The sequence below is a fragment of the Eretmochelys imbricata genome, chromosome 3 (assembly GCF_965152235.1).
Source record: "Eretmochelys imbricata isolate rEreImb1 chromosome 3, rEreImb1.hap1, whole genome shotgun sequence".
Classification (NCBI taxonomy): domain Eukaryota; kingdom Metazoa; phylum Chordata; order Testudines; family Cheloniidae; genus Eretmochelys; species Eretmochelys imbricata.
Window position 1 is genome coordinate 48,011,090 of NC_135574.1, and position 15,602 is coordinate 48,026,691.

Consider the following 15,602-nt stretch of genomic DNA (forward strand, 5'->3'; position numbering starts at 1 on the left):
TTTAACTATCTTTAGTCTCCCTAGTCAATTACACTGTACAAATGATATCCTCTTTTTCATTGTTTTAAGACAACTTTACTGTCAACAATTCTGTTTATCTTTAATAAAATAAGTTATGCCCTGATCCTGCAAATGCTTATGCACATGAGTAACTTCACACATGTCACTGGTGTCAATGAGTTCAACAGAACAACTCATGTCTGAAACGATCTCATGCACAGGAACTAAATTATTTAATTCTTGGGAAATGCAGATTTAATAAAATCATCAAAATGGTGTCTGACTAAACCATAGCAGTAAAGAAGAAGACAACAGAGGTATATTTCTTGTCTTATACCAGGGGTGGGCAAACTTTTTGGCCCGAGGGCCACACTGGGGTTGCAAAACTGTATGGAGGGCGGGTAGGGAAGACTGTGCCTCCCCAAACAGCCTGGCCCCACCCCCTATCCGACACCTCCCCCTTCCCACCCCCTGATTCCCCCCTCAGAACCCCGACCCATCCAACCCCTCCTGCTCCTTGGCCCCTGACACACACCCCCAGGACCCTCCGCCCCAATCGCCCCCCCGGGACCCCACCCCCATCCATCCCCCCCGCTCCCTGTCCCCTGACTGTCCCGACCCCTATCCACAGCCCTGCCCCCTGACAGGCCCCCCAGGACTCCCACGCCTTTCCAATCCCCCCGCTCCCTGTCCCCTGACTGCCCCGACCCCTATCCACACCCCCGCCCACCGACAGGCCCCATGGGACTCCCACAGCTATCTAACCTCTCCCTGCTCCCTGTCCTCTGACTACCCCCTGGAACCCCGCAGCCCAGGCCCCCTTACCATGCCACTCAGTGCAGCATGTCTGGCAGCTGTGCCTGCAGAGAAGAGGGGACAGCAGGGGAGGGGCTGGACTAGCCTTCCCGGCAGGGAACTCAAGGCCTGGGCAGGACGGTCCCGCGGGCCGGACGTGGCCCACGGGCCATAATTTACCCACTTCTGTCTTATATTAAGTAGCTATATTTCTGTATGAGTTTCACTAAGTAGCAACACAGGGGAAATGACAGGAGATGTAGAGTTAAGTGAAAATCTAAGTATAATCTAGCTAGGTTTTTAATTGCTGTAATGAGAAAACGCTTATAAATATTAAATGAATTCTTTCCTCGGTGTTCACAGACAATAACAAAGGACAGATGCCAGAAAGAGCCATATATTCCTCAGGGAAGGAAGAAAATTTACTAAAATAATTAAAGATCATGTCAGAACATGTGATCATAAAACAACGACTAAGTATTGCAAGATTTCTGAATCAGGTAGGGTCCATCCTGCATTTCAGAAGGGAGTGGCAAAAGAAGAATCCTAGCAAATAATTTGAAAATTATATTAAAGAACATTATGGTTGCACAGAAAATAATTGAAAAATTAGGGAATGCTAATGGTAAGGCTGTCCAAGTAAATTTAGCTTCATCCCCCTTATACATGTACATTTCAATATAAACCTTACTTATCTGATTATATAGTATTATTAGTTGCCATAAAGCACCTCTGTCTCATTCATTGTGTTGGGTAGATAATGCAGAGTAAATGAGATGTTTAATATTTATCCTCACTACTCAGTGTCTGAACTCTTCCTTCATTCACTACATAGTCCACCTCGTTCACTGTACACCATCTACCTTGTCCACTAAAGGGTGTTCAGAAATGCTGTTCATCGCACCAGTGTACATGCAGAGTAAGTCCATGGAAGTTTACCCTACATGCACAATTTGCCTCCGATTCAGGTACAGATCCTGAGGACACCTGTCTCATTCACTGCACCCTCCACATGGAATGATATATGTATCCTATGAGAATAATAGAACATTATCACATAATTCAAAATAATGCCTATGCACCAGGAGCAAAACTGGTTTTAGAATTTTCAGAATTTAAGTGCTTCACAATGCAATTTTAATGGACTTTTAATGGAGGCGTTTTGTTGTTGGTATTCAATTTCCCAGGTTTTGTTTGTTTTTTAAAGAAGTTCCTTAATGGGGAATGTCAAATATAAAGGGAAGGGTAAACACCTTTAAAATCCCTCCTGGCCAGAGGAAAAACCCTTTCACCTGTAAAGGGTTAAGAAGCTAGGAGAACCTCGCTGGCACCTGACCAAAATGACCAATGAGGAGACAAGATACTTTCAAAGGCTGGGGGAAGGGAGAAACAAAGCCTCTCTCTCTCTGCCTGTGTGATGCTTTTGCAGGGAACAGAACAGGAATGGAGTCTTAGAACTTAGTAAGTAATCTAGCTAGAGATGCGTTAGATTCTGATTTCTTTAAATGGCTGAGAAAATAAGCTGTGTTAGAGGGAATGGATATTCCTGTTTTTGTGTCTTTTTGTAACTTAAGGTTTTGCCTAGAGGGATTCGCTATGTTTTGAATCTAATTACCCTGTAAGGTATTTACCATCCTGATTTTACAGAGGTGATTCTTTTTACTTTTTCTTCTATTAAAATTCTTCTTTTAAGAAACTGAATGCTTTTTCATTGTTCTTAAGATCCAAGGGTTTGGGTCTGTGGTCACCTATGCAAATTGGTGAGGATTTTTATCAAACCTTCCCCAGGAAAGGGGGTATAAGATTTGGGAGGATTTTGGGGGGAAAGATGTTTCCAAACAAACTTGTTCCCAGTAACTGGTGTTAGATGTTTGGTGGTGGCAACGAAAGTTCAAGAGCAAAAGGTAAAATAGTTTGTACCTTGGGGAAGTTTTAACCTAAGCTGGTAAAAGTAAGCTTAGGAGGTTTTCACGCAGGTCCCCACATCTGTACCCTCGAGTTCAGAGTGGGGAAGGAACCTTGACATGGAGGCAGGGCGGTGGGATTAACTTGAAATCATTTTGAGATCAATTTGAGATTTTTTTAAACCAGAAGCACAGATTGGAAAAGGATTTTTTTTTTCCCCTTTGGGCTGCTGAAAAGCAAGTTTTTGGTTGAAAGCAGTTAGAGGGTTTTTTTCTCTGCTTTGGGGCCAGAGCAGAGACAAAAGGGAATTGTCTTTTGTGAGCTGGAGTTTTCTCTACCTAAAGGCAGGGTAGTTAACCTCCTGCAGGGAAATTCACAAGTCTTTGTAGACGTGAAGTTGTTTTTTACCTAAGAGCAACTAGAGGGGTTTTCTGTCTATTTGCCTGGAGACAAAGGTGTTAGTTTGGTGGGGGGGAGGAGGGGTTTAAGATGTTGATCTTTTGAACAAAAAGACACAAAAACAGGAATATCCATTCCCTCCAACACAGCTTATTTTCTCAGCCATTTAAAGAAATCAGAATCTAACGCATCTCTAGCTAGATTACTTACTAAGTTCTAAGATTCCATTCCTGTTCTGTCCCCAGCAAAAGCATCGCACAGACAGAGAGAGAGTCTTTGTTTCTCCCTCCCCCCAGCTTTTGAAAGTATCTTGTCTCCTCATTGGTCATTTTGGTCAAGTGCCAGCGAGGTTTTCCTAGCTTCTTAACCCTTTACAGGTGAAAGGGTTTTTTCTCTGGCCAGGAGGGATTTTAAAGGTGTTTACCCTTCATATTTATGACAGGGAACTATTTGCTAGACAGCTCTAGAACACTCTTACGAGATCCATGTATCATAAAGAACAGTTACTTACCCTACAGACACTGTGGTTCTTGCAGAAGTCAGTGTGGATCTCCCGTAGGTGTGCATACACCTCAGACACATGAGATTTGGGGGTGGGGGCTGAATAGCAGCATCTGAAGGGACTGAACACGTGCCCTGTGGTTCCATGTGCTTTCGTTCAAGGGCATAAAGGGTAGGGTGGCCAGACCCACTCCCTTCAGTTCCCTTGCAATTCAAATTTCTGAGGATTCCTAAAAAGCAGGGGAGGGCAGCTCATGGGATCCATACTGACTGTGACATCTCGAAGAACCACAGTTACTGTAGGGTTAGTAATTCTTCTCTCTTCTCCAAGTGTGTGTCAGTGTGGCTCTCTGTGAAGGTGACTGCCAAGCAGCATCCTCTCTGGATGGTGGGATGGAGGAGCATCAACTGTATCAGTCAAACAGAGATTGAAATACCACTGTACCTGGCAGCAGACTTAGATACCAGGTCGAAGGCATAATGATTAACAAAGGTCAGTAGGTTGCTCCAAATCACTGCTTTATCCAACTCCGATAGTGTCACATTCCAGAAGGATGCTGACAATGTTACTTGTGCCCTGATGGAATGCGTTTTGACGATTGGAGGGAGGGGCTCACCAGCCAGTTAATAACTGGGGGAGACCCAGAACGTAATCCATTTAGAGATTCTCTGTGACAAGATGGCTTCGTCTTTCAACAAGTTGGATATAGTCATAAAGAAGCAGGGAGACAATCTGAAAGGTTTAGTCTTGTCATTGTAATAGAACAAGGCTCTGGAAACATACAAAGTATGTAGCTTCTTCTCTCCTAGCAACAAATGCAGGTTTGAGAAGAAGACTGGAAGGCTAATTGTTTAATTTAGGTGAAACTCTGACACCAATATTCATAGATGAATTTAGGATGTATTCTCAGAACTCCCTTATTACTATGAAAGGAGATGTAAGGTGGTCCAATCATAAGGGCTTACAGCTCACTGACGCTCTGTGTGCAGAGATCTTGAGGAAGGGAGACCTCTGTCCCTCCCTGGCTCTGCAGGAAAGAGCTAAAGGTAGAGAAGTGCTGTATATGATATTGCTGCTTGAGATTGTATTGGTGTTGGTGATGTTAATGTAAATAAAATCACAGGAAGTTGTCACTCCACAGACAGAGTCCAGGGACAGGGATGGAGTGCGCCCCATTAAACTAATAAACCTGCCTAATATGTGACTTGGGAGCTCATTATTTTAAAATCCTAATTGTAGGTTTAAAATCAGAAAGAATGTTCAAAGTATTTTGAAACCCTATATTTTAACCAAATCAAGAGAAACTAGTCATAAAAATTTTCCAAGTACTAGTCCAAGTAAAAATAAATACTCTAGTATTTTACAGAGGCAGCATACAATCCAATGGCTAGAAGCTGAAGTTAGACAAATTCAGACTGGAAATAACGTGTAAATTTTTAACAGTGAGAATTCTCCATCACTGACAACTTTTAAATCAAGATTGGATGTTTTTCTAAAAGACCTGTTCCAGGAATAATTTTGGGGAAATTCTGTGGCCCGTGTTATATAGGAAATCAAACTGGATGACCACAGTGATCCCTTCTGGCCTGGGAATTTATGAATAAGTTTTGGTTTGTACTTAGGTATTACAATGATGGGTGCTAAGGAAAATACTATCGATAGACTTACAGACAATACTGACATGAACATTCAGTCTTACACATTACAATAATATTCTTAACTCTGAGCCACAAGATATAGGAACAAAGAAACTGTCATAACACATCAAACCAGTGAAGCATCTAGTCCAGTGCTGCATCTCTGAAATGGAGTAGTACCTGAGATCTTAGTAGAACTGGGTGGGCAAACTACGGCCCGCGGGCCAGATCCAGCCCCTCAGGGCTTTGGGTCCGGCCCACGGGATAGCCCCGCATGGTGCTGCAGGCCCTGCACCGCTCTCAGAAGCGGCCGGTACCATGTCCCTGGGGCCGCGGGGAGGGGCAGAGGGCTCCCTGCATTGCCCTTGCCTCCAGGCACTGCCCCCTGCAGCTCCCATTGGCCAGGAACGGGGAACTGTGGCCAGTGGGAGCTTCGGAGCAGGTACCTGGAGGCGTGGCAAGGACAGCGCGCGGAGCCCTGTGCTCCCTCCTCCCCCAGGGGCCGCACAGGGACGTGGTTCCAGCCGCTTCCCAGAGAGACACAGCATGGGGCCAGGGCAGACAGGCAGGGAGCCTGCCCTGGCTGCAGTACAAGCCGCTGCCACCCTGGAGCCCGAACCTCTCCTGCACCCCGCCCCCCAACTCCCTACCCTAAGGCCCCTGCTTGCACCTCGCACCCCTCCTGCACCCCAACTCCCTGCCCTGAGCACCCTGTCGCACCCGCATCCGTCCTGCATCCCAACCCCCTGCCCTAAGCTCCCTTCCACAGTCGGCACCTCTCCTGCACCCCTGCCCTGAGCCCCCTCCTGCACCCCGCACCCCTCCTGCACCCCAACCCCCTTCCCTGAGCCCCCTCATACACCCCACACCCCTCCTCTGCCCTAATCTCTTGCCCTGAGCCCGTTCCTGCACCCCCTCCCACACCCCGCACTCCCTCCCGCACCCCAACCCCCTGCCCCGGCCCTGCATACAATTTCCCCACCCAGATGTGGCCCTTGGCCCAAAAAGTTTGCCCATCCCTGTTGTAGAAGGTACAGCAAACCTCGTAATGGACCTGCCCATTTGGGAAGCGTCTTCCTAACCTTAGGCAGTGAGTGGTTGGGTTATGCCATAAAGCATGAGGGTTCACAGCCCATGGTCTTTGTTTTTGGTACATAATATAGCCGTGGATTTTATCTTTGACCATATAAAGTCTAATTCTTTTCTGAATCCTACTAAACCCTTGGCCTCACTGAGACCTTGAGCCAGTATATTCCACAGGTTCACTGTGTGTTTGTGTAAAGGTTTTTCCTTTTGTCAGTTGTTGTCTTCCTTTGTACTGTAAAAAGAAAAAAACCTTCCTACAAACATCCATGCTATTCATTACTTCATTTACCTCTATCACGTTCTCTCTTATTCATCTCTTCCTTAAACTAAATAGTCCTAATCTTTTCAGAGTCTCCTCATATGGAAGTCTTATGTACATCTTTGGATGTCCCCTGCTTCTTGGTATCGTTTCTGAGATGCGGTGATCAGATCACAGTATAGCAGGTGATGATGCACCATCCATTCACATAATGCCCATACAGTATTTTCAGAAATATTTCCTGTCCTATTCTTTAGACATCCTCACACTTTGTTTACTGTTAAGACTACCAGTGGGCATAGAAGTGATGCTTTCACTGTGCTAAACACAAGGGCACTTGGGTCTTTTTCCAAACTGGCTACAATTAATTTAGAGCCCAGCAATATACATGACCTGTTCAGATTACACTTTCCGTTCTGCATTTCTCTACATTTACCAGAACAGTATTTCAGAAACCAGTGTGATATCAGGAGTTCCACCTTTGTTAGCAACCCAAACATTTAAGAGTGAATAACCATAACAGTTAGACATAGACACAGCAGTATTGGTTAAACATGGAAGTCGCAACATTATCAACTTAACCATCAAGTGGCAGCCTTGTTAAAGCTGCAGCTATCTTCCAAAATACAGAAATCTAAGTTAAAACAAAATAGCTTAAATGCTGAGCTATATCATATTTACTCAGGTAATACATTAAAAGTAAGAATGTTTGCCCACTTAAATATTTTTAAAATCTTTCTTAAAACTCTTTTTCTTTTCCCAAACTGCACAATATTAACTGTCAGGCCTTTAATTCCATCTGAGCTATGAAGGGTAATTATAAAAAAAAAAGTCTGAGAATACAAAATGAACTAAAAAATTGAGATTTTCTTTTTTTAAAAAGGTAACAATAAATTATGAGTTAGAAAATGGCAAGCAGAAACTAGAAGATACAAATAATCTTTTTTTTATTTTAAACTTAACCCCCAAGCATTTTGAGGCTTGACACTATGTAATATTTAGTTTCTTTTCAAATCATCCCCTCAAGCTGCTCAGCATGTTATTGCACATTCTGGCACCACTCTTTGTACCTTCAAGGAACGCATTCATGTCAGTGCCTGATCACCTGCAACATGTTTTAACATTACTGTGGTGCCGTGTGCACTGTTGTCCTGTAGCTTAGCTTGTAACAACACTTGCCTGGCAAGCTTCTGCTTCATAGAGTTGAAAATGCTCGCTATAGAACAAGGCTTGAATTTAGAAGATTCAGCCTGTTAAATGCTTTATCCCACTTTGAAATCAGCAGCAAACTGGTTTTGAAAGAATATACAGAAATATTTCAAAACAAAGTCATATGGCACATGTAAACTGATCCCACCCTCTCTATCTAGCATTTGTTCTTTGTAATATCTTACTCCTACTTCCTTTCTGAAGATGTTCACAGCTGCAGCTTGTATTACTCTGTTCCCTGTGTGAACTACTCAGTGTAAATAAGTTTCTCCTAGATACCTTCTGTGTATGGTCCTTTGTTGGCTTCAGTTCCTTTTATTTTGTGATAGCCACTTTCCCTGTGCCCACCAAAATTTTATATGCCCTATTTATGAACCTTGCTAAGGGCTTATTAATATCTTTCCATTCTCTTCAATGGCCTTTGATCAAACCCTAACGCTTCTTTCCTAATTTTATATAAACCTATTTTTATTAACTCCTCCTTATAGATGCAATCCCTGGAGCTCTTCTCATTCTTTTCCCCTCTTCAGTAGCATTTCCAATCCTTCAAGATCCTTCCTGTAATGTCATGCCAAGAATTGTGCACAATACCCAGGTGTAGTCTCCTAAACCCTTTGTGTAGCACCACAGTGATCTTCTTTCCTGCATGGTCTATTTCCTTGTTTATAAATCCCAGGGTTCTGTTTGCTTTTCTAGTTGCCAGCAGACAGTGAGTTGATTAATTTATGTTTAACCAGACTCTCTTTCTAACCAGTATCTTTTCATTTCATATGATGGGTAAAATTCATCCCTGAGCTGTGGGAAAGCACAAGGCCCATGCATCACTTCAGTCTCACATAAGCCTTCAAAACATAGCTTACGTGGTACATAGGTCTGGCACTGGCCTCCTGCATAGGGACGAATTTCACCCTAAATGCTTCATAGGGCTTTAAACTGATCCTCAGCACCTCAGGGTGAGTTTCATGTGTTTGTGTATATCTATGAGCATTGTACATATTTGACTGTATCTCTCTATACTCTTTATCTCACTTTTGTTCTTAAACTGTAGGATGTTCAGGTTAGGGACCGTGTCTGTGTCTTCCCATGTATTTGTACAGCACCTAGCACAAAGGGGCCACGATGGTAACAGAAGTTTCCAGGCGCTCATGCAAGATAAATCTTCAATAAAATTATGATTATGTACACATAGTTCCGTTGGATATTTCTTTAAATTTTTACCATTCAGTGTTACTTTTGTAACTGAAATTTAGCTTTGATTTTAGACATATACATTTATTAGCCATACTGTAAATCCATAATTTATTCTATTAGCCCTTGTGTGACAGAACACATCTTGAAATGGAACAAGTATAATCCTGCCTTTTTATAGACAATATACTCAAGCAAATAACACACATCTTCAACCAAAAACTTAAAAACAAAAAGTCCAATTATAAAACTGTACAGGACACTGAAATATCCCAGAGCTTCATGGGAAACAATAAGCGAATTTTACAAAAGTACCAGATTACACATTCATGTAAATTTGGGGAGGTTCAAATAAAAAATAACTACAAAGGAGCTGTATTTTAAAATGTATGCCCAGCTAATAAACACTGCAAAGTTCAATGTTAAACTAATCAATGGCCTAATTTGGGAGATATTTGATATGTCTATTTTTAAAAAAATCATAGAGTACTACTTACAAAAACAAGGCCCAAATCCTGCAACAGCATCCACGTAGGTGGCTCTTATACTCATACGTATCCCTAATTCTAATAATTCTAATTCTTTATTAATTCTAATAAAACTTAGCTATATCTCTAAAGTAACAAGACAATTTTTGACCTTCAATTTCCACTAAGACTATATGGAGATTTACATCAAAGATTTGTTCCACTATATTTAGGAGGCAAAGAAGACACCCTGGCGCCCTTCACAGAGGCAGTAAACAGACAGCACTTTTACTTCATGAAAGGGGGTCTCCACCAGGCTTGGCTGCAAATGCAGAAAAGAACTTTGGGGAGAAAAACTTCTTTAGCCAAGACAATAACTCCTTAATAAAGTTTAGTCTCTAGAAAGCCTGTTATGATTTTGTTTTATATGTAATCATTTGTTTCCAATACTTTTACTCATCATTACTTGAATCTCTATTTCTTTGATTATAAACTCAGAGCTGATCCACAGCAGGCAGAGACAAGACTGCTGAATATTAAGGGCAGATGATGGTGAGATGCTTCACAACCCTGGGTACCCTTGAGGAGCATCATACCTGGTTCCTCCTCCACCACATTCCTGATAGTAAACCTGAGCCAGTGCCTGGAAAAAATGCAAGTAAGCTGTTCCAGGAAAAAGACTGGCATAGCTCGCTTTTCCCATGGAGCATAGGAGCAGAAAGGACCTGAATCACAATTTGGTCTCTGCCCTACTCCTGTTGCAGCACAGCTATGTACTGCACCCTACTCGGCCTGCATTGCAACGTCTTAGAAATCACTGCTTGGCCTCTCTGTTGGCAATGCCTAACTTTCAGCTGGCAGCCACTCTATTATTGAGTTTCAACAGACTTCCTTGAAATTGTGTATTTAGAAGCTCCAGTATATATTTGGGAAAAACGTTCATCTCCTGTGAATAATAACACAGAATGACATTATAGGATATTTATTTTAATGCTTTAAAATACAGAGCGAAAGAGGTGCGGAGCTCATTGAAGTCAGTGGCAAAAATCCCATTGGCTTCAGTGGGAGCAGGAATAGATCCCACAAGTGTAACAACCCTCTTAGCAACAAAATTAGTCCCATAAACACTCCTGGGAAGGGCATGTATATGGGTAGACACAGTATGTCTGAATATAGGAGGAGCATAGCATAAAGGGAAAATAGCTGAAAAAGGACAGTGCAATAAAACTCTGCATATGTCCAAGGGACTCCAAAAATGGAGTAATTTGCTTTATGTAATGTATGTGTGACAAAGGCCCTTGTTCCCCCATTCTCAACTGAAACCCTGTGACTAAAGGAAAATGCTGACCCTGGAGCCAGAGGCAGCCCTCCACCAAAATAGGAAAAAGTTGCTTTACCACTGCAATGTATTTTTCAAGTTTTTAACCATTTATTAATCAAACTGTATCACAGCTAATAATTAATAAGCTGTGGAGGCTGAAATGTTGTTCAATAGCACTGGTGATGTGAGACTTGGAAGAAGATCCTGGAAGTATTTTCCATTTTACAAAATTTGCTGTTCTGTTTCTTTAAACTCCTCCCTTTCAGCCCTATTTCATTCCTCTCCCACTCGTTGGGTCTTCCAGTATCTCTGAGATTTTTTTGTTCTTTTCTCATACATGCTCAGGCCATGCATGTTCTTCTTACTGCTCTATCCTGCCTGATTCATTTGCTCTAAAAGTCATTCAGGGCAGCTTTTTTATGGTTATCTCCCTCTACCTTTCCAATGTTACTAAAAGAAATAGAGAGAAATGCATGATTTATGCAGTTCCTTCTGACTATCTACTTGAATGGAAGTAACACTCAGAAAATAACTCTGCCCATAGCCCTTTTAAAACTATTTCCTGGTTGAGTGTCATCTAGTCAGTACAAAATCCCCCTGAATTAGATTATGTGTCTCAGGCCTTGTCTACACTATGGGGGGAGACTGACCTAAGTTACACAACTTCAGCTACGTGAATAATGTAGCTGAAGTTGACGTACTTAGATCTACTTACCGTGGGGTCCACACTATGCTATGTCAACGAGAGACGCTCTCCCGTCAACTCCTCTAGCACTTCTCATTCAGGTGGAAGTACAGTACAGAGATCTGCATTGGATTTAGCGGGTCTTCACTAGATCCACTAAATCAATCACGGATGCATCAACTGCCGCACGTCGATCCCCCGGTAAATGCAGACAAGCTCTCTGCTTGGGAGTCTTATGAACAAGGAAGTTATGAACAGATGTGAATGCTTAACACCACACGACTTCTCACACATTGCTAAATGGAGGGGAAACCTGGCTAGATGGGAGATGGTGGCCTCAGAGGTTTCTTATATGGCAAAAGGGGCCCCTGGGATGATGAAGGTTGAGAACGAATGCATTATGGGCTATATGGGCATTCTTTTGAGTATATTTGGTGGGGTCTCATGGTATATTTTCAGGTAGGCTGGTTGGAATTAACACTGCTCTGAGAAAGATGTGTCTCTTGGCTACAGAAGGGAGGGATTTCCCAAGAGAACTCATAGTTAGGGCTTGTCTACACTACCAAGCGGGGTCGATCTAAGATACGCAACTTTGGTCGATGTACTTAGATCTACTTACCACAGCGTCTTCACTGCGGTAAGTCGACGGCTGACGCTCTCCTGTCGACTCCACTTGCACTTCTCATTCTGGTGGAGTACCGGAGTCGACAGGAGAGCACTCAGCAGTCAATTTATCACATCTATACTAGACACAATAAATCGACCCCCGCTGGATCAATCGAAGCCTGCCGATCCGGTGGATAGCGTAGACAAGCCCTTAGTCTCCACATCTGTAGTATTACCGCAAGACAAAAGCCACAGAGCCCATTTTCTGCTGGATGGCCTCTTCATGTATATTAAAATGCCCAAATAAATATTTCCTGGTGTGTAAAGATAAAAACAAAGTAAACTGTGCAATTACCTGTATTTATGAATGATGGCGTTAAATAATTTTCCATCTCGCCAGCAGGTAGTGAAATTTTCACAACGGATTCCAGAATAACCCTCAGTTGTCTGCTGTGTCCACAGGAGTAGCCTCTCTTTAGCAGACATATCCTCTGACTGTCCAGTAACATGGATGTCAGATATCTAAAACATAATGAATATAAATATAATAAATCCATTTATTAAGGACTAAAAAAAGATTGAAAATATTGCAGAAGAAACTCTCAACCGTTCCTTATTATGGATATTTCTACTGTGCATCTTTGGGTCAGGAGAAGGGTACAAAATGTATACCACACTTTTATTTCAGTTAAAATTGTTATGTATCTTTGCTGTCTTCATTATGAAATATACAATTATTAGACTCACAATCTTCTAAACTACTAAATCATCAACATCTGAATTTCTTTTGACAATATAATATCCTTGTTTTGAACTTTTATTAGAAATTGTTATATAAGACAAATTATCCCAAAACAATATTAATTTTGACATTATATAGGTAACATGAACAATATTTAATAGCTCTGTTATAAACAGAGCTGGAATTATAGCCTCTAATGTCCAGGGCTATATATCACTTCAAGACAATAATCCAATCAGATTGAAACCTAACAGTAAGGTTCAAAGTGTAAAATTCTCTACTCTAATAAGCACTTTGGATCTGTTATCCTTACTCTGAATCCAAAGTGCATACATTCCACTTTTACGTTGCCCACTGATATATAGTAACTAACTGTTCTGTATGTGAGATATGTGTAATATGAAATATAAATGTGTATAATACACAGTAGTATATCGATCAGAGAGTGTGGATCAGAGAATTTTTCCCCAAATTTGGGAGATTTGTTTTTGTACTCTCTGAAAATAATTAGTTTAGGGATGGCTTTTGACAGGCAGCACCAAAACCACACAAAAAAACCCCAAAAACCTGTGCTTTTTACATTTAAAAAAATATTTTGTACTACAAAAATCTTTTCATGCTGAAATTTTAAAAATTGGTTTAATTAGTCTCTAATGGAGCCTAACCCCTGTGCAAAGAAAATGATCAGTGCATAAATACACAAGAAGGTCATGAAAATAATTAATTTCTTTTCTCCCACAAGGAAAAGTAGCTAGTGAAGCGCAGCACCCAAGAGACATCTCCCCAGTCTGCATATGGAACATGTGTATAGCAAAACTGCAGGATGGATCAGAGAGGATAAAAGCCTATATATAGGATATTGTATACGGTACTGTATACTTTGTCACTTCTGAACTTTGATTTTATGTTAATCTTGCTCATATAATAACATCTTGACATTATTAAGAATATTCCAATCATATGAAAAGAAACAACATATTCTGGTGCTCAAATACCATGGTTGTAGCCACCATAAAAGAACCTAAATACAGTGGATTTGGATGTAATACCAAATGAACTCCATTCATTTTCACCAATGGCCTTCAGGGCATGGTTGTGGGAAAGTCCACCCTAAGAGGAGAGCAGAAGCCATACACAACACTACGATGGAGAGCCGAATGACAGAATCAATTTGGGGAGGAAGGGAGGAAAAGGAAGAGGCTTAGCCATGGAGATGCACAAAGGCCTGGTCTACATGAAAAGGTTAGGCTGACCCAGCTACGTGGCTATGGAGTGTGAAAAATCCACACTCTTGAGCAACATACGCTAAGCTGACCTAACCCACAGTGTAGACAGTGCTAGCTCAATGGAAGAATTATTCCCTCAACCTAGCTGCTGCATCTCAGGGAGGTGGAGTACCTACCCATCCTGCTGGCATAGGTAGTATCTACACTGAAGTGCTACAGCAGCACAGCTGCAGCACTGTAGCTGGGCCACTGTAGCATTTCAAGTGTAGACAAGCCCTAATTCAAACACATCTATTCAAGTGCAATCCAGAGAGTTGCATTAATGGTGTCAGACTAGGTGATCACACTGGTTTCTTCTAAATTCAAGGATGTGTCCTGGATAGCTAGCCTCTGCCAAGAGGGCACCTATGGAACCTGCTGCAAACTGAAATTTTCTTCTTTCAGTGGAACCACAGTGGTGGTAGAAACAAGTATGTGGCTTTCCCAGAAACATTACTAAATTAACACAGAACAATGGATGTACCAAGCGCTTGGAGCTAGGCTAATGGGAGGGGAAGGGGCATTTAATCATAATGTGATATTAATGATGAAGTTAGTGAAGAGTGGCTCCCACAATGTATTGTTTGATTTTTTGTTTTACACACTCTTTACTTTAAGTGCAAGATGTGAATTTACAAGTATTGATTTAAACATTAAATTATAGGTTCATTTAGTTCCAGTAAAAACTTAATTTAGATTATTCCCTAATCACAGTATCCACCAAATTGCACTGTGTAGCCAGCTGGTCAGATAAATATAAAAGATCATCACAATGATACTGTTTTACTTTATGTAAGCGACAGATACAGGTATCAGTACTAGAAAGCAAACAGTACTTCTGTGCAAAGCCAGTGCTCGGCATAAGCAGACTAAGTGAAAGGGGGAAAAGGCTTCAGCTGTTCCCCGCTACCAGAGCCTTTCACTACAGTGAGGAAAGACTCCGGCAGTGGGAAAGGCAGCTGGGAAAGGCTGAGCCTTTGCTCTGGCTGGAGGAGGCAGCAGGGACTTGCCCATCTATCAATCACCCTGATATCTGCTGGGAGAGCAATACAGCGGTGCACAGACAATCCAGGAAGTTTTTGGAAAATGTAGGGGACAATTTCCTGGTGCAAGTGCTGGAGGAACCAACTGGGGCAGAGCTCTTCTTGACCTGCTGCTCACAAACCGGAAAGAATTAGTAGGGGAAACAAAAGTGGGATGGGAACCTGGGAGGCAGTGACCATGAGATGGTCGAGTTCAGGATCCTAACACAAGGAAGAAAGGAAAGCAGCAGAATACGGAACCTGGACTTCAGAAAAGCAGACTTTGACTCCCTCAGGGAACTGATGGGCAGGATCCCCTGGGAGAATAACAGGAGGGGGAAAGGAGTCCAGGAGAGCTGGCTGTATTTTAAAGAATCCTTATTGAGGTTACAGGGACAAACCATCCCGATGTATAGAAAGAAGAGTAAATATGGCAGGTGACCAGATTGGCTTAACAGTGAAATCCTTGCTGATCTTAAACACAAAAAAGAAGCTTACAAGAAGTGGAAGACTG

General features: G+C 42.0%; 1 protein-coding gene across 5 annotated transcripts in view; it reads right to left on the reverse strand.

Annotated features, from left to right (window-relative positions):
• Positions 1-15,602, reverse strand: part of DST (dystonin) — a 468,940-nt gene that overhangs the window by 219,913 nt on the left and 233,425 nt on the right. For all 5 annotated transcript variants that reach the window (XM_077811595.1, XM_077811594.1, XM_077811599.1 and 2 more), the window contains one exon: positions 12,415-12,581. In XM_077811595.1, the coding sequence (XP_077667721.1) occupies positions 12,415-12,581 (167 nt within the window). The remainder of the gene's footprint in view (positions 1-12,414; positions 12,582-15,602) is intronic.